Below are 20,478 nucleotides of genomic sequence, written 5' to 3' on the forward strand. Positions count from 1 at the left end.
AACTCGTCGTGTCTGTATTTGATGTGCAGATTTCTTTGAAGGATATGTACTCCATGTCTTTAGATGTAATCTTTTTTAATTAAAAAAAGCACGGGTGTGTTGAAAATTTCAAATCAGTCGCTATGCCGCAGCGCCATTTCATGGTTGTTTTGATCCAATTTTTCTTTTGGCTTCTCTGTTCGGAACCGATTTTTCTTTCGGTTTAATTTTTGGATACTAGTTCGGTTGTAGTACTGACTTTAATTACGGTTCCGGGTTTTCCTTCTGGCTCTAGCCAGGAGGCTTTTGTAGCAATTTCGGCTTTAGGTTGGATCTGGTATCGGTACCTGCTACGGTAAAAGTTTGGCTTGGAATATTTCCGTTTTCAACTCCAGTATCGGTTATACTCCAGTTTTTTCTTGTCATCATATGGATGATATAAATAATCCAAAAGTAAATTTATAGCATGTAAAACATAATTGTCTAGCAATATTTTCTCTTCGCAAACTGTTTGTGGCCCTGATAAGGGTCGCTTTTCGTAGGTATAATTGTTTAGCATTTTTTTTTCTCTTTGCTGACTAGTGTTGGCCCTGATAAGGGCCGTTTTGCGTATACTTGTATAGTATATTTTCGCTCTTTGTAAACTGATGGCGGCCCTGAAACTAGGGGAGGTTACTGCGTCTGGGGTTCACGACTTATTCGTGGTACATCATGCATATCCGTTTGTGTGCTGCAGCTGTCCCGTGCGAAGTATTGACCTTTCGCTCCAACGGTGTCACTTAAAAAAAAGCGAACATGTAGAAGGGACTTTATTATTTATCCTTCGTCCTTCCTTCACGTTGTAGCGGCGAAAGTATTGTCCGATATTTTGGTAGATAACTGTAGGAATGACCGTTGGGGACGATGAGACAACCTCCGTTTTTTACAAACTCTTCATCAGCACTGCTAAGTCATACATAAAATTATATTATATTTTTTATCTTACAACATTCGGGAAACAATATTTACATCAAAGACGGTAAATATAGCGATGGAGTGGAGTTGGGCATCAAATGAGCTCCCACAATAAGGTCACAGGCCTGAAAATGGAGCGAAAAAATTAAGCCATTTTAGGGAAGCTAACGCCACAAGCTTTTTCCCAATTTTTCCTCTTCCTTGATCTTGCGGGGTAATTATTTACTCTAGCTCACAACTGCAAAAACTCGTGCAAAAATATCGGGAGAGGTGTCAAAAAAATGTGTTTTGGACTCAGTACGACGAATCCGAAAGCGAAAATTAAAAATTTTATTTCTGTCAAAAAATATTCCCAAAAAACTGAAAAATGGCACCGGAGCGCTCAGAAACCGGGGGTGGAATCCATAGTATTTTTGCGCAGGTAATAGTGTAGTTGAGGGGCCGACTGCTAATACGTTACTAAAAATCATCCAAAAATATCGGGAGAGGTGTCAAACGACGCGTCTTGACATCAGTATTAATAATCTGAAGGCGGAAATTAAAAATTTTAATTTGTTCAAAAGATATTAACGAAAAACCGAAAAAGACCCGCGGGTACCTCCGAAACCGAGGGTGGGATCCATGGTAATTTTGCGCAGAACACCTTTCTGCGTTGACGGCCTTCGGCCGCGCTTATAAAAAATTACCGTGGGAGACCAAATCTATATCCACGCAAAACACTTTTACCCACAGTTTTTTTTTGTGGGTACACAACACCATCAAAATTACAGCCGCATGAAAATTTTCAACTTTGTAAATATATCTGGAAAGAAATAAAATTTCCAATTTCCGTTTTCGGATTCGTGGTCCTGCGTCCAAAGCGCGTCTTTTGACACCTCTCCCGATATTTTTGGATGACTTTTAGTAGTTGTGAGCTAAAGTAAAGAATTACCTAAACAATTTTCACATCAAAAGTAAATAAACAAAAAATGTAAACATAAACAAAGTTTGACATTTTATGACCACCTTCGGATGAAAAAAAAATGTAAAATGCAACTCTGATGCTTTTACCTGGTTATTGTACCATGGAACTTGCCAAGAAAGAGAACAAATTACGCCTCCAAAATAATACACCGCTGTTGACGTTCAAAAATGCAGTGTTCTAGTCTCATTTATTTCATTTCATTGTCACATACAAATTTTATAGTAAAGCAAAACAAAACACGAGTAATTGCTGAAGTAAAGGAGGCAAGAAAAACCAAAATAGAGAATGTAAATACGATGGTTGCCAGATTTTCGATTGTTGCGTATTGTATTTTCAGTAACGTTCTTAAGCTTGCTTCACATGTGTGATAATCAGCTAGTATTACGATAACTCTGTATTTAATACATCCTGCCCCCTCCAACAATGGAAAAGGCTCGCAAAGCTGATCCCACATTCGTGCACGGGAGAGAGGGAAAACCTTCCTAGAAGAGGCAGGCGAAAAAACCCCTTCCGGATCAGCGGGGGCCCGATAACTTACTGGTGTTCGATTGGTAGTACACAAAGTTTCTGGATCGGACGGTCTCTAATAGCTGTGGAGGTTCTGACGCTTACATTTCTTACCAATCCATCCATGCCAGGATAAACGTGCTCGACTCGCCCTACTGGCCAATAGCGGGAGGACGATTTTCCTCTAAGACCACTACAATGTCACCAGGCTTGATATCTCACGAGGACAGTACCATTTTGTGCGCTTTTGCAGCGATATAAGGTAGTCGTTCTTCCAGCGACGCCAAAACGCTTGGGTTAGTTTCTGCTGTTGACCCCATAAGGTGAGATGGTTATCATTGCATTTTGTAAGATCTTCTGCTGGAGGATGATGCATCAAGGGTCTTCCAATCAGAAATTGGCCGGGCGTCAAAATCTTCAAGTCGTTGTGATCGTCGTTCAGGGGTGACAATGGCCGCGAGTTTAAACAGCATTCAATTTGCGTAAGGATTGTATATAGCAGATTTGCTGACAGTATTCGGCGACCCATCACCCTTCGGAGGTGGTACTTCATTGATTTTACACAAGCCTCACATAACCCACCTTGGTGAGGTGCAGCGGGAGAATTAAATTGCCAGGTTGTCCCGAGATTGGTCAGTTCCGCTATGGGCATCTTATTCTTCCATTCTTGACGAACCTTTTGTAGTTCATTGTTTGTTCCATCAAAGTTAGTTCCATCATCACTGTGGAGCTTAGAACAATGCCCACGTCGGCTAACAAATCTGGTAAACACCTCGGGAAATGCTTCAACGGAAAGACCATGTGAAAGGTCCAAGTGTACCGCTCGTGTGGTCATACACACGAAAACCACCACCCAGCATTTGACGGTCGTAGGGGGTTGTAAGTCCTTGAGGCGGCTAGTCGCAGGTTCATTGATGCAGCTGAAGCTTTTCGAACCTCGAAGGGTCCTGCAAAGTCAACTCCTGCGGCAGCGAATGGGAAGGTTAGCTCCGTTCTGGAGGCCGACAGCAGACCCATCAATTGCTGAGCAATAAATAAATAAATAAATAAAAATAAATAAATATCCTTTCTGAATCGTGCACATATGACGCAGCTTCTGATCAACTTTTTCACAGCAGCCCTAACATTCGGAATCCAGAACTTCTGTCTGATGATGGAGATTGTCAATTGCGTGCCCCCGTGCATGGCCCGATTATGAGCATCCCACATTATAAGCTTTTCGAATGCTGATGCCGCATGGATTATAATTGGGTGTTTGGTTTCTGCAGGCAGATTTGATTTACCTAGTCGTCCTCCAACTCGTATTACGCCGTCCGGATCTACAAATGGACAGAGTTGCAACAACTTTGAATTAGGAGGAACTCCATTCTTCTCCTGAAGGGCCTTCCACTCCCCCGAAAAGAACTCTGTCTGTGCCTGGCGTGCCCAATACTTCGCCGCCCCATCACGCTCCGTGGGCGACACCGGTGTTACATCTTGAAAATGTGCAGGATGTTCAGCAACATTACGGCTCTTATTCCTTGAGCCATCGATGAAGCGAAACACGAAGGCTGTTGTCCGAAGTAGCTTATTTAACGAAGAACATCTCTGGATTAGGGGTGGACTGCCCCCGATGTCTGGATTTGTCTGTGAAGGTACAAAGCCGCTATCAGTAGAAGCACAAAGGGGTATTACCTTGGACTCAGTTCCGTCAGTTGTTACATCGTCAGCGGAGAGGCTGCATTGCGTGCGAGATGGCCAGGAATCAAGCTCCCCTTGAAGCCCCAATGGTCCGTTCCACCATGTCGTCGAACACCTTAGTTGGGAGGCAGTACAACTCTCGATAATAGGTCAGCAAGATTCTGGTCCCCTGGCACGTGCCGCCACTCGTTGATGGAGGAAGAGGCTAGGATGGCTGCAACTCGGTGTGCCACAAATGGTTTGAGCGCTTGAGGATTCTTTCCTAGCCAGTAGAGCACAATGCTGGAGTCGCACCAATAGAACGTGTCAATCTCTCTTAACATAAACGCCTTTGTGACAAGTTTGCCTAAATTTGTGCTCATTACTGCACCCATTAACTCCAGTCGAGGGATGGTCTGCGCCTTAATTGGGGAACTTTATTTCGAGGCGTGATCAAACGTACCATTACTGTCCCATCTGGCTGCGTTGATCGGAGGTAAGCACAAGCTCCATATGCCAACTTCGATGCGTCCGAAAATATGTGGAGCTGCATTGTTGATGTTTTAGAGAATGACGTCCATCTATGCACAGGGATGCTAGCCAACACAATCATGCTCTTCTGAAACGATGACCACAGCTCCATGATGGTGTTCGGTACCACATCATCCCAGCCCAGGTTCAGTTTCCAGATCTCCTGTATGATAATTTTCCCAGCAACTATAACCGGGGTATACAGTCCGGTTGGGTCGTATACCTGGGCAATATTGCTGATGATTTGTCGCTTGGTAATTGGCCTGGTGCTATCCACCGGATACTCATATACCTTGATATACATATTGTCTGATCTCGGCTCCCAAATCATGCCCAAAATTCCTGAGCCGCCTTGGAGTTGAACTTCGACTGGTTCGTCACCTGTGAGGGTCTCAGCAAATTCCATGTTGTTGGTTGCCCACTTTGAAAGCTGAAAACCGCCCGCCTTCAGCATGCCTGTCATCTGCTCGTGCAAGATTTTCAACTCCTCAACCGACTCTGCACCACCCAGGAAATCGTCCACATAAAAGTTTTGTAGCGTTCCGAGTGATAAAGTATTCACCGATAGGCTGGTCGATTTCAGGGCGAAAGAAAATCCGCTGGAAATTACAATGGTCAGTGTGTATCTTGTCTTGCCGAAACATCTTAACGATGTCGGCTGTTAATGCAAATCGGTACGTACGAAACAATAAAACGGTTTCATACAGATCCGCCTGAAGCTTGCCTCCAGGCAACTGCTGTTCGTTAAACGATATTCCTGATGACGTTTTGCAGGACGCATGAAAAACCACCCGAAACTTCTTTTTGGATATGATGTGGTAAGGTATATAGTATGATAGGCTTGTATCCTCTGGAGCGGGAGGAGCCGGTACCATATGGCCCTATTTAATATAGTCAAGCATAAAATCCTTGTATGCGGCTGCCATGTCCGGATTCCTCTTAAGTCTATTCTCCAACCCAACAAATCTTTTGAACGCCGTTTCTCTTGAGCGCCCAAGCTTAATTGTATCTTCCCTTAGTGGTATGGTTACGATGTATCGTCCGTTCTCATCCCTAGAGTGTGTTGAAGTGAAAATGTCTTACGCACGCTGTTCCTCCAAGGACAGAGGTACGTGATCCTCCTTGTCATTGACTGCCCAGAATCGTTCCATTTGCATATCTACAGCCCTATTCTTGAATCCATCGTATACTCGATTTTCGTAAATTCTACGAAAGTACGTTTACTGAATCCATCGTAAGTTCGAAATTCGTAGAAAGCCTTCACTGAACACATTCGAACTGTCAAATCGTAGAGTTTCGTACAAATTTTCTACGACGCGTATCAGCTTGCGGGAAAAGTAAAATCATTAAAAATTCAGAATAAAAAGGCATATTAAACAAATAAAATGTAAGTATATTATTAAAAGTGGTATACATATCACATTAAATTACAATCTATTGTTATAATAGGTCAAAAATTACCAACAATCTTCCCCCTTATTTGACCTACAGCAGCAGCAACCTGAAATGCCACAAGGCTTTACAAAGTGCCCAAAGGAGTAGGTTAACAAATTTTGGGAAAACATTGCAAAGGAGCTAAATAGTCTTGCGCCACCAACAAAAGATGCATCTACCTGGAAAAAAAAGTAGTGCTTTTGTAATACGGTGCGGTGCCCACCATTACAATTTGAACAGACGTCTGCAGTCTTACCGTTCGGTAGTGGATTTGCAACTTGCTTGCCACCCGCAGACTCGTTGGTGGGCCTTGGCCGCTTGGTGTTATGATCACCCCTCTCAGCCATATGTCTCTTACCTCGTGGATCGCCTGATTCCCGATTCTCCTGAGCCCCTGCTTGGTCATGGTTATTTCCCCTTAAATTGCGCATAGCGAAAATACGCCTTTCTAAAAATGGCAATAGCTCTGTTAGCGATGGGGGAGCAGTGGGGTTCCTGTCCATTTCCCACGCAGCCCTAGTAGACTTATCTAACTTGCGCAGTATGTACACGGCCAAGAATGGACTCCAGGAGTCCGTGTTGCAGTCGAATCGGTTAAGCGATCTACATTCCTGCTCGACTGTATCGATGATCGAACGCAACGTATCCGCTTGCCCGTACTCCATAGTGGGAATATCGATCAGCTGATTAACATGCGCAGTAACTATCTGATATGGGTTGTCATATGTTTATCCCAATTTCTTCCAAATTCTGTCCAGATCATGCAAGTCACGATGCTCAGCTTCGCCTGTACATTTGCGCGCCTCGCCTTCTAAGGCAGATTGAAAAACGTCAATCTCCATCAAATTTACCCAGTATAATTTTCGATATTTTGGGCAATGGGCGATTATGATTAGGGTTAGCTACAACCATGAGCGCAGCCAAGCGTTGTTTGGTTTCATGGTACAAATTCGCCACTTTAATGGCCACTGACTCATTTCGGTCACGCGCACTCTCACCGATGCTGACGAGTTCCGCGATGGACAGCTGCTTGGTTTGGAATGAGGTCCAGTGCCTCTCAAGAGCTGATTTTTGCATGTTGACCACTGTTTCGTTCCAGGCCTCAGCCGCCTAGAACTTAGCTAGTAGTCGTTTGATAAGTTTGGATGCAAGCGTCCTACCCTTCACCAATTCCGCATATGAATCTGCCATTTCGTAATGTTATATTGTCCGTCTGATAATATGATATGACTGAAATTATGGCCGGTGTAGTTGGTAATTGCTTCGACTGCTTTCGCATAAAGAAAAATGCTGGGATTTGCCGTCCCTTGACACCGTACAATCCTGCAATATAAACTATAGTTACTGTGCATTCATCTACTGTACATGCCTAAATATTGCTACAATTAAAAGGAAGAGATTTCCATGGCCGTGGAACATAGTGCCGCCTATCTGCTCTTTTGCAGGGAGGTGGTGTTATCCCAACAGCTGATTGTTTCTTGATAATTTTCCATACAACGCCTTGTACTGCAACATGTCAGTTAATCGAAATCAATGAAAATTTTCTTTTGACTTGACATTCTTCTGTATGGCGAATTGGTTAAACTCGCTTTGCCACCACCTGGTATGGATTCGCCTTGGCTATTATTTGACAGGTAGGTATGGCAATGTAGGAATAGAAAGATTTTTCACTTGTATGAATTCACAATGGGCTGTCGCGAATGGCCAGAGAATGGGATGTAGGTTTGTTTTTTGCTTGCGGTTATTAAATTGGCGGCCACAATGGTATGATGGTAGCGTGCTCCGCCTACCACACCGAATGCCCTGGGTTCACAGCCCGGGCAAAGCAACATCAAAATTTTAGAAATAAAGTTTTTCAATTAGAAGAAAATTTTTCTGAGCGGGTCGCCCCTCGGCAGTCTTTGGCAAGCACTCCGAGTCTATTTCTGCCAAGAAAGCTCTCAGAGAAAACTCATCTGCCTCGCAGATGCCGTTCGGAATCGGCATAAAACAAGTAGGTCGCGTCCCGCCAATTTGTAGGAAAAATTAAAAAGGAGCACGACGCAAATTGGAAGAGAAGCTCGGCCTAAAATCTCTTCGGAGGTTATCGCGCCTTACATTTATTTTTATTAAATTGGACAGCCATGAATTGCCCATTTGTGTCTCAAATCAGATTCTCTTTCAAATGTGTATACTGAAAATCAGACTACATATTTCTATTCATTTCTAAAAAAAAGCGCTGGGCGCGTGAAATTTCTATAAATGTGAGGCGTAGCATAACCTGATTAAGGTTCAGTTGGTCTTACTTACGACTAACAATAGAAATTTTACGCATCATTTATTTAATTGTCTGATCAATGCCCTAGATTGATGAGGAGTGTGATGACTAGTACCTAGGACCTACCTAATTATTTTCTAGCTTTTAGTATTATTATTTCTTAATGGAAGTATTGTTTTCAAAAAACCGTTAAACTTAAATTTTTTTTAATTATTATATTCGTAATTGATTGGTACTAGAAAAGTGTGAGCACACTCAGCAAAGGCTGCATTCATCTGCATGTTTATTCTGTATTTAACACAATTTATGTGTTTCATTCAATTACTTCATTCTTTCTTCGAATGAGTTCAGGAGTGCAGTCTTCTTCCACTACCAAAGAGGATAAATACAATAAGAGCCGTCACTCGTTATTTTTTTGGCATTTACTCGATGTATACTGAGAGGTAGTCGCTACTTTTTTTTTGGGCGAGATGTTTATAAATGTCTTCTATACATTTTCGTGGCCCTCTCAGAAAACATTCGGCATCAATTTTTTCAATTTCCAGCGAGATACTCGCCACAAAATAACGAGTGACGGCTCTTATTTTATTTATCCTCTTTGGTAGTGGAAGAAGACTGCACTCCTGAACTCATTCGAAGAAAGAATGAAGTAATTGAATGAAACACATAAATTGTGTTAAATACAGAATAAACATGCAGATGAATGCAGCTTTTGCTGAGTGTGCTCACACTTTTCTAGTACCAATCAATTACGAATATAATAATTAAAAAAAATTTAAGTTTAACGGTTTTTTGAAAACAATACTTCCATCAAGTTCCATGAGGATCTTGGGGTCGCCAGAGCCTCGTCTGTTAGTGAAACGGGATTCGCAGCTCGAAGGTGAGGTTGACAATTGGGTTGGAGAAGCTATATATTGCGCTACACAACCCCTTGAATCCCAGCCTTACTTGGTGCTCGATGTTGGTTGCAACGCAGGAAATCTCACACAACTTATGTACGAATTTTTGAAGGAATGTCTTGGGCCCAATATGCGAATACAAATGCTTGGTATTGATATTGACGAATATTTAATTAAATGCGCAGAAATCGGCAATGAGCACTGCACCGGTGTAAGTTATGTCCACTTGGATATTATGAATGAAGAGGCATATGGAGAATTGAATGAATATTTAAGCAAACATGGACGTTGTAAATTTGATGCAATTTTCTGCTTATCTATAACAATGTGGATTCATTTAAATCATGGTGACGATGGACTGCAAACATTTTTGCAGAAATTGAGCGGATTAGCTGAATTACTTGTTGTGGAGCTACAACTGTGGAAATGTTATCAAACAGCTGTGAGGCGCATGAAAAAGGCTGGCGAAGAGTTTCCACTATTCAAAGAATTACAATGGCGTTCAACTGTGGAGGATAATATAAACAAATTTTTAGAAAGTAAAATGGGAAGAAAAATGGTATACGAATGCTTACCAACGCGTTGGCAAAGGCGGATTTGTTTTTTTAGGTAAGGTATAAGCTTTACGCACACGATATATTCCAAAGATAGACTGAATGCGTGCGAAGATGGAGAATTATAAAATTGGAGAAACGACTACTAGCCGCTAAGATAAAAAGGCCAACAGCGCTGATAAACAAAATTACAATGGGTCGATACATCATTGCTGTGAGCAATCGGTAGCAAAGCGAAGTTCATCATCGTCGCTTAATTTCCCCACATATTGGCGAACGACGTAGCAACTATACGTTGATGAGCTCTTGGAACTCTCTGAACTTCATGCCACGAAATGGTGGCTGATGTTATATTCGGCCCAAAATGGAAAAAATTCATACAGATAAAAAGAACTTCAACAACAACATCAAACTGAAATAACATACCTTGGTTGGGTAAGGTTACTGCTGGTACGTCGAACATACTACCGAGGGGACGCAAAAGTATTGGCATGGTTGACATAAAGATAGGAAGGTTCCATGTGGAAGGAACGACCGAATGAATAATGCAAGCAGAGTTGATTAGGAGAACAGCCGAGGATTTGACCAGAAATCGCGTTATTGGTCTAAGCACTGGAACTACAATCTTAACGCTACCAAGCGCAGTCTCTTGCAGCACTTCTTTAAAACTTTAGCAATGGCAAAATAATATAGTGCTTCTATAAGATTAAGACGTATGTGCATTCAAGAAACTTATTTTGAACTCTTTAATCGACAAATTATTTAATCATAATTAATTGTAAATAATAACCTAAGTATATTATATTTTAACACATATATAAATACTGTTGTCCTTACTTGATGTATCACTCACACCTCAATTAGTACGATCCCAACGCCAAATTGTACCATCATCACAAACGCATATTAAAATAGAGCCATCCTTAGAGAACGACGTCTGTCTTATAGCGCTCGTGCACTTTGGATGTACCAATGTGCTACATTTAGTCAAATTCGGGTCTGAATTATCCAACTCCCATACATATGTTTTACCCTGTTGGTTGCCGAGCGCCAAAACTTTTTGCCAAAAATTGAATGCAAAACGTACAAACCAAATTTCGCATTCCTTATAATCAAAATGATGTATAATTGTTGTGGTAGAGTCGTGAGGCTTTACATCCGCTTGTTCCAGCTTACCAGGCTTCCAACAGACAATTGAGTTTTCGCAAGACTTTGATAGCACAAAATCACCAAACCATTGTACACAATCGACATAATTACGATGTATGTCACGTGTTGAAAAATCAGGAAAATGCTCTTTAATCGTAGGAAAGGGTGCAGCATTTTTACTTGTATTAAATACACAACTATTCTCGAAAGCATCCTTAAAAGCTGGTTTATCTAAACGCCACAATTTCAATGAATGATCCATGCCACTGGACATAATACGGTCGCCACGTAAATCAAAATCAATAGAAAGCACTTCATCACGATGACCTTCAACACCACCAAATATGGCTACACATACATCTGTTTGAATATTCCATAAACGTAACGAATGATCTTTGCTTCCTGATAGTAACATTTGAGGCCATTTGGGATGAAACTTAAGTTCGTTGACTGCATGCCCATGCCCAATATAATGTTTTGTGCAAATATGTTTTGAAGGGTTGAAAACACGTATCACGCCACGATAGCCGGCCGCAGCAAGTATGGGATCCCCATTTTCAGGATCAAAAGACCAAGCACAAGTGTAAAAGTTTTCATCGGGCTGAGAAAGGGAAGGCAATTGATTAGTTGTTTGTGTAGGGCTATGTAAAAGAGCTAACTAAATTTACGTATTTAATCTTCACATAGCTTATATAATTTTTTGCCAACGGTTTTTGAGAAAAGTTTAGGTACTTACATCTGGATCAGCATAACACTGCAATAATTCTATGCCATTTACATTTGCAACGCCATCAGTGCTTTGGCTCCGCCTCGGACACTGGTAAATGGATATACGATCCTTCCCAACAGAGGCGAAAATTGCTTGCTCCCTGCAAAGATGATGATTAAATTGTGCACCGAATATTGGTTGTCCATGATCTTCACGTAGATGGTATCTAAGGGCGGAAGAGTAAAAATAAAACTAGAAAAAAATTAAGTAAGACTTTTTAAACTTCGCTTACGTATATTTATAAAGTGGTTTCACAATTTTTTTTGCCTTCTGTGATTTCAATGTCTTACGATGACCAGGCGATTTGCTACGTGATGTATTTGTAGTTTCTGTGCTCCCTACACTACCTGTCTCATCTTTATCTTCATCAGTTTCTTCACTGGCGCCTAACGAATTTACGGTAGTATTTGCTGGAATTTCCCAATCGTTGGCTAAATATAGTTGTGGTGGCGTAGTTGTTGATGTAGGTAGCACGGTTGGTGGTTCTCCGGTATTGCTGCGAGTTGTTTCTTTAATAATATCATTTTCTGGTATATCATCGGAGACCATTGATAGTTCTGATTTTCTTTGCAAAGTATTGTGGCGTCTCCGTTTATGTTGTGAAAATAATATATAAAGCAAAAGCGCAAAAAGTGAAGTGCCAGCTGTAGGACGGTTTCTTTTGGAGAAGGGGTTGGCGGACCATGCTGGGGAATATATAATGTCAAATGTTGCCACTAATATTTTAAAAGGAAGTATTTTGCAAGCATGGCGGGAAACTCGAAAATTTTAATTTTCAGAAAAAAAACTTAGTTGTTGTTGTTGTTGTTTTTGTAGCGATAAGGTTGCTCCACGAAGGTTCTGGGGAGTGTTTTCGATGTGATGGTCCTTTGCCGGATACAGATCCGGTACGCTCCGGTACCACAGCACCATTAAGGTGCTAGACCATCTCGGGAACGATTTATGTGGCCATATTAAACCTTCAGGCCATCGTCGCCCTCCCCACCCCCAAGTTCCATGAGGAGGGGTCGCCAGAGCCTTGTCTGTGACAATTGTGTTTGGAGAAGCTATCTATTGCGCTGGCAACCTGAAGGGTTGCGCTACACACCCCTTGAATCTGGTATTTTAGTCGCCTCTTACGACAGGCATACCTACCGCGGGTATATTCTTACCCCCTTACCCGCTGGTAAGGTGTTGTTGTTGTAGCAATGCTCACCCCACCTAATAGCCGCGACCGATCACAAATTGTCATCAATATCCTCTAACGTGAGTCCAAGGAAACTTGCCGTTTCAACAGGGGTGGACCATAAGGAAAGGGGTGTTAGAGGCGTAGGTTCCACATTACAATTGAAGAGATGGTTGGTGTCATGTGGGGACACGTTGCAAGCGGGGCATACATTTTGTATGTCGGGGTTGATTCTGGATAGGTAAGAGTTTAACCTGTTACAGTATCCAGAACGAAGTTGAGCGAGAGTGACACGCGTTTCCCTGGGGAGTATGCGTTCCTCTTCCGCAAGTTTTGGATAATTTTCGTTAAGCACTGGATTCACCGGGCAATTCCCGGCATAAAGGTCCGACGCCTGTTTATGGAGTTCACCAAGGACCTGCTTGTATTTTTTCACTTCATACGGCTGGGTTCTCAGGTGCCGTATTTCCTCAAAATGCTTACGGAGATGACTCTTTAAGCTCCTAGGCGGTGCTGGTTCATCAATCAGATGTCTGTTGGGATGCCCAGGTTTCTGGGTATTCAACAGGAACTGTTTGGTTAGCATCTCATTTCTCTCCCTGATGGGGAGTATTCTCGCCTCATTATGCAGATGGTGTTCTGGGGACATAAGAAGACAGCCCGTGGCGATTCTGAGAGCAGTATTTTGGCAGGCCTGTAGTTTCTTCCAGTGGGTGATTTTTAGGCTTGGCGACCATATGGGTGACGCGTAGCACGTAATCGGCTGGTTAATTGCTTTGTATGTAGTCATGAGCGTTTCTTTATCTTTTCCCCAAGTACTGCCAGCGAGGGATTTGAAGATTTTGTTACGGCTCTGAATTCTCGGAACAATTGCGGCTGCGTGCTCACCAAAATTTAGACCCTGATCAAACGTCACACCCAAGATTTTGGGGTGTAGGACAGTCGGTAGCGTAGTGCCATCGGCGTGGATGTTCAAAATGGTCGACATTTGGGGCGTCAAGTTGTAAATAAGGTCGCGGAAGATTTAGTCGGTGATAATGCCAGGTTTCGCGAGGCGAAAAAACTGGAGAGATCAGGGAGGTAGCCGTTTATTTTATTGCATAGCGCATCGATCTTTGGGATTCAAGGGGTTGTGTAGCGCAATATTTAGCTTCTCCAACCCAATTGTCAACCTCACCGTCGAGCGGCGAATCCCGTTTCACTAACAGACGAGGCTCTGGCGACCCCAAGCTCCTCAGGGAACTTGGGGGTGGGGAGGGAGGGATGGCCTGAAGGTTTAATGTGGCCATATAAATCGTCCCCGAGATGGTCGGGCCAGCACCTTAATGGTGCTGTTACCGGAGCGTATCGGATCTGTATCCGACAAAGGACCATCACATCGATAACACTCCCCAAAGCCTTCGAGGAGTAACCTAATCGCTACAACAACAACAACAACATCTTTGGGCCTGGGCCTGTGGCCATTATTGTGCAGTCATCGGCGTAGGAAACGATTGTGACTCCTTCCGGTGGTGAAGGTAGCTTAGATATGTAGAAATTAAACAAAAGTGGGGATAGGACACCACCCTGTGGCACCCCTTATTTAATTCTCCTTGGTTTTGATGCTTCGTTTCTAAATTGCACCGATGCCTGCCGACCACCCAGATAATTTGCGGTCCACCTTTTAAGACATGGGGGAAGGGTGGACCCTTCCAGGTCCTGCAGTAACGAGCCATGGTTGACCGTATCGAAAGCTTTTGATAGGTCTAGCGCTACGAGTACTGTTCTATGGTGGGGGTATTGATTTAAACCGCAATTTATCTGGGTGCTAATGGCATTTAGCGCGGTGGTAGTGCTACGGAGTTTTCTGAAGCCATGCTGATGAGGGGCTAGCTGCAAATTTGCTTGAAAATAAGGGAGCAAAATGGCTTCAAGCGTCTTTGCCACTGGCGATAGGAGAGATATCGGACGATACGACTCACCTATGTTAGCTGGTTTCCCAAGCTTTAGTAGCGGGACCACCTTGGCCATTTTCCATTTCTCAGGTATGACAAAGGTGGAAAGAGACAGATTGAAGACATGCGCTAAATATTTGAAACCCTCTTTCCCTAGGCTTTTAAGCATCGGCATGGCTATGCCGTCTGGGCCCACTGCTTTGCATGGTTTAGCACGACCAATGGCGTCCTCAACCTCTTTAGCGGTGATGTTGATTGGTGACGCGCTGAATTTGTGTTTATGTGCGTGTCTATTGGCTCTCCGTCTATCTTTGTCGACCGTAGGATGCATTATATATTGCCGGCAGAAAGCGCTCGCGCATTTTTTCGCGTCCGACAGCACTTTGTCGCCAAAGGCGATGGAAACTTTGTCTTTGTGCTTAGTCGGATTCGATACGGACTTTACGGTGGACCAAAGTTTACCCACACCGGTAGAGAGGTTACAACCTCTTAGGTGCTCCTCCCATTTCGCCCGCTTGTGTTCATCCACAAGCAATCTGATGCGTTGGTTTATATCCCTTATTTGGGGGTCGCCTGGATCAAGCTGTTGTTGTTGTTGTTGTAGCGATAAGGTTGCTCCCCGAAGGCTTTGGGGAGTGTTATCGACGGATGAAGCTGTCTTATAAGGTCACGTTCTCTCGCTAAGTTTGCGGCCTCCGCCGGGAAGTGGGGCCGGATTTCGGGAATTCTCCCGGCGGGAATGAAATGTGCCGAGGCGGATTTAATGACCTTACGGAAGGCGCGCTCCCCTTGGCGGGCATCAGTCGGGATAGGGAGGGCAGCAAAGCGGCTGTCTGTAAAGGATTTATATTCTTCCCACTTTCCTTTTTTGAAGTTTATGAAAGTGCGTTTTTCAGTGACGATGAAGTCGGCGGTACGCTCAAGCGAAATAAGTATGGGCAGGTGGTCGGATGCCAATGTTACCATCGGCTGCCAGTTGACGCAGTTTACGAGTTCTGCGCTCACGATTGAGATATCTGGCGAGCTGTGGCAGCTTCCTACCATACGTGTGGGGGCGTCTCCGTTTATTGTGCAGAACGTCGTTTCTTCTATTTGATCCGCCAACATCTCACTCCTACTGTCCGCCCGCAAGTTTGAATGCCATAGATCATGATGGGCATTGAAATCACCTAAGATAATGCGATTGTTGCCAGTGAGTAAGGCCCTGATATTAGGGCGGTATCCACTGGGGCAACAGTTGGCAGGAGGGATGTAGATGTTGATGATTTCTAGGTTTGCATCGCCTGACCGGACAGATAGGCCTTGACGTTCTAAGACATTGTCCCTGCGGTCGATGCCAGGATCAAATATATAATATTGCACAGAGTGGTGTATGATAAACGCGAGACCGCCTCCATTTCCGCTCTCGCGGTCTTTCCTGTGGACGTTATACCCAGAGCAGGTCTGCAATGCAGATCTTGCTGTGAGTTTAGTCTCTTGAATCGCAGCAATGCGGATGTTGTGCCGCTTCCTGAAATCGACTATCTCCGTAATCTTCCCAGTTAGTCCATTACAGCTTAACTGCAGGATTCTGAAGTGCATAAGGGGAGAAGTCGCTACTCTGGGGGTAAGTGACGGGTGACTACGCCTGGGTTGTGGAAGGCCAGGACGCAATTGCTGTTGTGGCCCTGGGACTGGGCGTCCTTGGGCAAGCATTGGGGTACCCGGATGATTTGGGTTTGCGACCTGGCAACATGGCACGATGAAACCCGTCGGGGGGTGCCGTTGCGGAGACCAGAACAGTGGGGGGTAAGGCGTAGACTACGGGACGCCCTTGGGCGTGAACAGCAAGGAGCCACAAAATATTTATAAAAGTTACGTGGACGTCGGGTTTTGGGATCAAGCCCAGAACAACCTGTCCGATGCAACCATCCCTTGCACGAGACACACTGAACAGAGTATGACCGTCCTAAAAAGATTCTTTTCCGGCAGATGCAGCAAAACCATTTCTCAGGACCGGGGTCAGGAGACGGACCCGGATTGGATTCGATGCCTTCCCGGAGTAAGAGAATATGGAGCAGTCCTGCTGCAAGGAGCTGCTGGGAGGATGACAATTTGTGGGAGGGACGAAACAAATTAGATGGGGTCACACTGAAATGACAGTCCTTGGTCGGGAAAAATCCCGAGTCGCTCCGGTACATAGAACCGACTGCCTTGGGAAGCGCCGCTGGTAAGTTCTTTTTTGTTAGTTATGTTGTCCTCTATGACCCAGTTAGTGATATTGTACGAATTCGATATCACTACATGTTATGTAGGTTAGGTTAGGTTGCGAGGGCTGAGATGGACACCATTGGTAACAGCTCACTACTTAGGCCACCAATGGGCCCATTGTAATACCCTATACGGCCTCAAAGGGGACCCTTACCCTGCCTAAAGGGGGTCAAACCACTTCGTGGAATTTATATATTTTCTAGAGCCTTGACTTCATAGCTAGAGACCTCAGCAAGGCCATGTAGAAAAGGTTTACCAAGGATGGCCAACCTACGCCTGGCTGTCTGAGAAAATAAACACGTGTTTACCATCCTTAGGCAAAGACCCGAGATGATTCACAGCCCTGTCTATTGCCAGCATTTCCGCTTGGTAAACACTACAGTGATGTGTTGCAGATTCTGACTCTTCGCTGTTCTCTATTGAAGAGTAGTTGCATTGGTTTTAAATGAGCACCGCACTTAGGTTCTATTCTCGCTAAGATGATGGTTTTAACATGCACAACTTTTGTTTTAACAATGCTTGTCAGGTAAAATTTGGACTTAAGTGTAGAATACATACATTTGTCAAATTAAAAAAATTTATATGAGTGTCGGTAGTGGTGTTTATGGTGAGTTCAACCGTATACTTTTTTTTGGTGCAAATAATAGCTATAAGGGTAATTCCACGTCAAAAGGTAATTTTTACATTTTTTAAAACAAAATATCTTTGAAACTATTGAGTCAATCTTGAAAATTGTAATGTCTTTAGATGGGTAATAAAACAAGGTTTTGTTTGATATATAAAACATCTATATTTAGAAGTAATTTCTATAATAAAATTATGTTTTTATGGGAAAATGATTGCTTATCATAAATCGAATAATAAGTCGAAAAAAAGTGTTATTGACAAAATACTTTAATACTACCGTGTTGAAGATAATTACATTACCTTTAATTTGGTATATATATCTTTATATTAGAAGGTATAACTTGATTATTTAGGGGTGAAAAACAAAGAAGGTGTCATATGAGTTCAATTATTTGTATGGATGTAGGTATATATATGATGTTATTTATGTATGTATGGGTTTATGCATTGTATTAATTAATTGCAAAAATACATAATGTATAACATTGCTAATTTTTTGTTACTAAAATATACGTCAAAGGTAAACTATTTAAAATTTTTCGTTCGTGAACGAGCTGATATTACCTTATAACTCTTATGTTCATTGTTATGTTAGCCGATCCGACACCGGCTGCGCCATGCACAGTAATTCTGCGTAGGACATTTTTCTGCATAGGCGGCCTTCGGCCGCGCTTATAAAATATAACCCTGGGCTACGCCATGCCAAGTCCGGGTGTGTGGTATAACCGTGGCTACCACCACGGTGATGTCCTTCTGCGTAATACACCCTTCTGCTTTATATATTCACAAAAATCTGCGCAGAAGGGTGTACTACGCAGAAGGACATCACTAAGGCGGTAGCCACGGTTATACCACACACCCGGACTTGGCATGGCGTAGCACAGGGTTTTTTTTATAAGCGCGGCCGAAGGCCGCCTATGCAGAAAGGTGTTCTACGCAGAATTACTGTGCATGGTGCAGCCGGTGTTGGATCGGCTAACATTACAATAAACATAAGAGTTATAAGGTAATATCAGCTCATTCAAGAATGCAAAAAGAGCTTTTTCAAATTTTTGGCAAATGAAGACTAGAAAAGTTAAAGATATATATACATCAGATGAAAGGTAATTTTATAAGTTATTTTTCGATTTTTTAATTTTTTAAATCTATCCACTAGTTTCGGAGATATTTTGATTTGAAAAATTCATAATTTCGCCTTTTTTCATGGAATTACCCCCAAACCTTTCATTTGCACCAAAAAAGAAATATACCGTTGGAATCAGCATAGAAATCTCTATAAAGTCCGATTTTTTTTTTTTGTTTTGACAAATGTATGTATTCTGCACTTGTTCCAAAATTTTTTGTAACTTATATTTTTGTTATATTTAGCTCTAAAACAGTTGAAACAATGTGCCAGATTATATGTAAAATAAAACAAGGCCTAGTTCAAATACTTAGAAAAAAAATACATAAATAACTAAAATGGTACACGTACTTCAATTAGATTCTCCCACAGTTATTTTTTCCAATTCTCCATCTATATATCCGTCGATTTCTTTTAGTGCTTTAGCACTATGCTCAGTACGTGTTAATAGTTCATTCGTGAAGTAGTCTCTCAATATATTTGCCTTCTCTTGTGTTAGACGACCTTGTGCATATGAAAGTTCCAGCTCATGTGCCAAGTATGGTCCCATTTTCAACTCTGTAGCAGCTTTCAAATAAGCACATTTTCGATTACGCACTTCTAACAACTTTTGCAAGATTGCGCGTCGTTGCACCTCCAACGCCACAATTTGCATTGAACCGGGCAAAATTCTGGGTATACATTGACCAGTAGGGGGTGGTGTTGAGGGCGCAACAAATACATCAGGTATTTCAGCTTTTAATTTTCGACCAAAATCCACGATTGGCTGTAAATTCAAACGCAACACGGCGATTATCTCTTCACGTATGGCTTTGCGCTCTGTATATGTTAGGTTAATCGTTTCGCGCAAGTCCTTCAAACCTAAATTAATAGACAACATTGAAAATTTGTGGCTGTGTCGTGCTTCTAGGAACTCGATGTTTACTTACCTAATAGACAATCATCTCCACCGCTACCGCCACCATTCAATTGCAAATAATTGTTGACATCAAGCACTTTAAGTGCTTGCTCTACATTTTCCCCACTATCTGGTAAATCTAATTTTTTCATTCTTATTTTCTGCAAGTTATCCAGTACTAGACGAAGCTTTCTGATTTTATGCAATTCGCTATCACGTTTCAGTTCCATTTGTTTGCGAGCTTCTGCATTCAAAATGCTTAATGTTTCATTTGAATCCGACATGACTTTTTTGACGGATTCGTTTGACCAAATTTGTCGCCTTGCAGGATATTTTGCTCCTTTTGCCCTGATGAAGAATAAGTAATATAAGGTTATGTTGCGAATAGAGTGGAAGGCATTGTTTAAAAGTTGTGGGAACTCTACACACCTCTGTCACGGGTGGCAGCATTATTTCGGAATTGGTACTTTTTCTTATTCCTTTTTGTTACTACAATCGTATTCAGTAGGAACACTTCTTTTTTCGTTCCCAAGCATTAACTTTCTAGAACTTCTGAAATTGACACGCATAAATTTTGTACTAGTTTTAAGTTGGATTTTATTGACAAATAAACGTACAGTTTAAAGTTAAATAAACGTTTAATTAGATGTGGAAATCATTTATCCCCACATAATTGGTGACCCCTTCAATTTTAATAAATATACCAATAATTGGTCAGCACACTCAATATGAACACTAATGCAACAGAAAGCCAGAACGACAACGCTGGTTTGCAAGCAGTTGGTAATCAACAACTAGCGACACATATAGATAAATTCGAGCGAC

The 20,478-nt window shown here is 42.5% G+C and overlaps 2 protein-coding genes and 1 long non-coding RNA gene across 5 annotated transcripts; all 3 read right to left on the bottom strand.

Annotated features, from left to right (window-relative positions):
* On the bottom strand, positions 1-2,117 carry LOC137242757 (uncharacterized). The gene is made up of 3 exons (XR_010950358.1): positions 1,984-2,117; positions 988-1,058; positions 1-921 (listed from the first exon to the last, which is right to left on the bottom strand). It is a non-coding gene; the product is annotated as an uncharacterized lncRNA (long non-coding RNA).
* A 4,105-nt stretch (positions 2,118-6,222) lies between these two features.
* On the bottom strand, positions 6,223-12,336 carry LOC137240903 (polycomb protein esc-like). 2 transcript variants are annotated; one of them, XM_067767845.1, is made up of 4 exons: positions 11,889-12,336; positions 11,624-11,822; positions 10,576-11,488; positions 6,223-7,351 (listed from the first exon to the last, which is right to left on the bottom strand). In XM_067767845.1, the coding sequence occupies exons 1-3, from the start codon at positions 12,203-12,205 to the stop codon at positions 10,595-10,597; spliced, it is 1,410 nt and encodes a 469-aa protein (XP_067623946.1). In that variant the 5' UTR covers positions 12,206-12,336; the 3' UTR covers positions 6,223-7,351; positions 10,576-10,594. The 2 variants fall into 2 exon arrangements, with proteins under 2 accessions (XP_067623946.1, XP_067623945.1); XM_067767844.1 differs by lacking the exon at positions 6,223-7,351 and having other exon boundaries at positions 10,471-11,488.
* Positions 12,208-20,028, bottom strand: LOC137240905 (augmin complex subunit dgt2-like). 2 transcript variants are annotated; one of them, XM_067767847.1, is made up of 3 exons: positions 19,685-20,028; positions 19,107-19,616; positions 12,208-12,342 (listed from the first exon to the last, which is right to left on the bottom strand). In XM_067767847.1, exons 1-2 carry the CDS (start codon positions 19,935-19,937, stop codon positions 19,108-19,110), a joined length of 762 nt encoding a protein of 253 aa, XP_067623948.1. In that variant the 5' UTR covers positions 19,938-20,028; the 3' UTR covers positions 12,208-12,342; position 19,107. The 2 variants fall into 2 exon arrangements, with proteins under 2 accessions (XP_067623948.1, XP_067623947.1); XM_067767846.1 differs by lacking the exon at positions 12,208-12,342 and having other exon boundaries at positions 18,643-19,616.
* Positions 20,029-20,478: the final 450 nt, after the last annotated feature.

Source organism: Eurosta solidaginis, chromosome 2, assembly GCF_040869045.1.
Source record: "Eurosta solidaginis isolate ZX-2024a chromosome 2, ASM4086904v1, whole genome shotgun sequence".
NCBI lineage: Eukaryota > Metazoa > Arthropoda > Insecta > Diptera > Tephritidae > Eurosta > Eurosta solidaginis.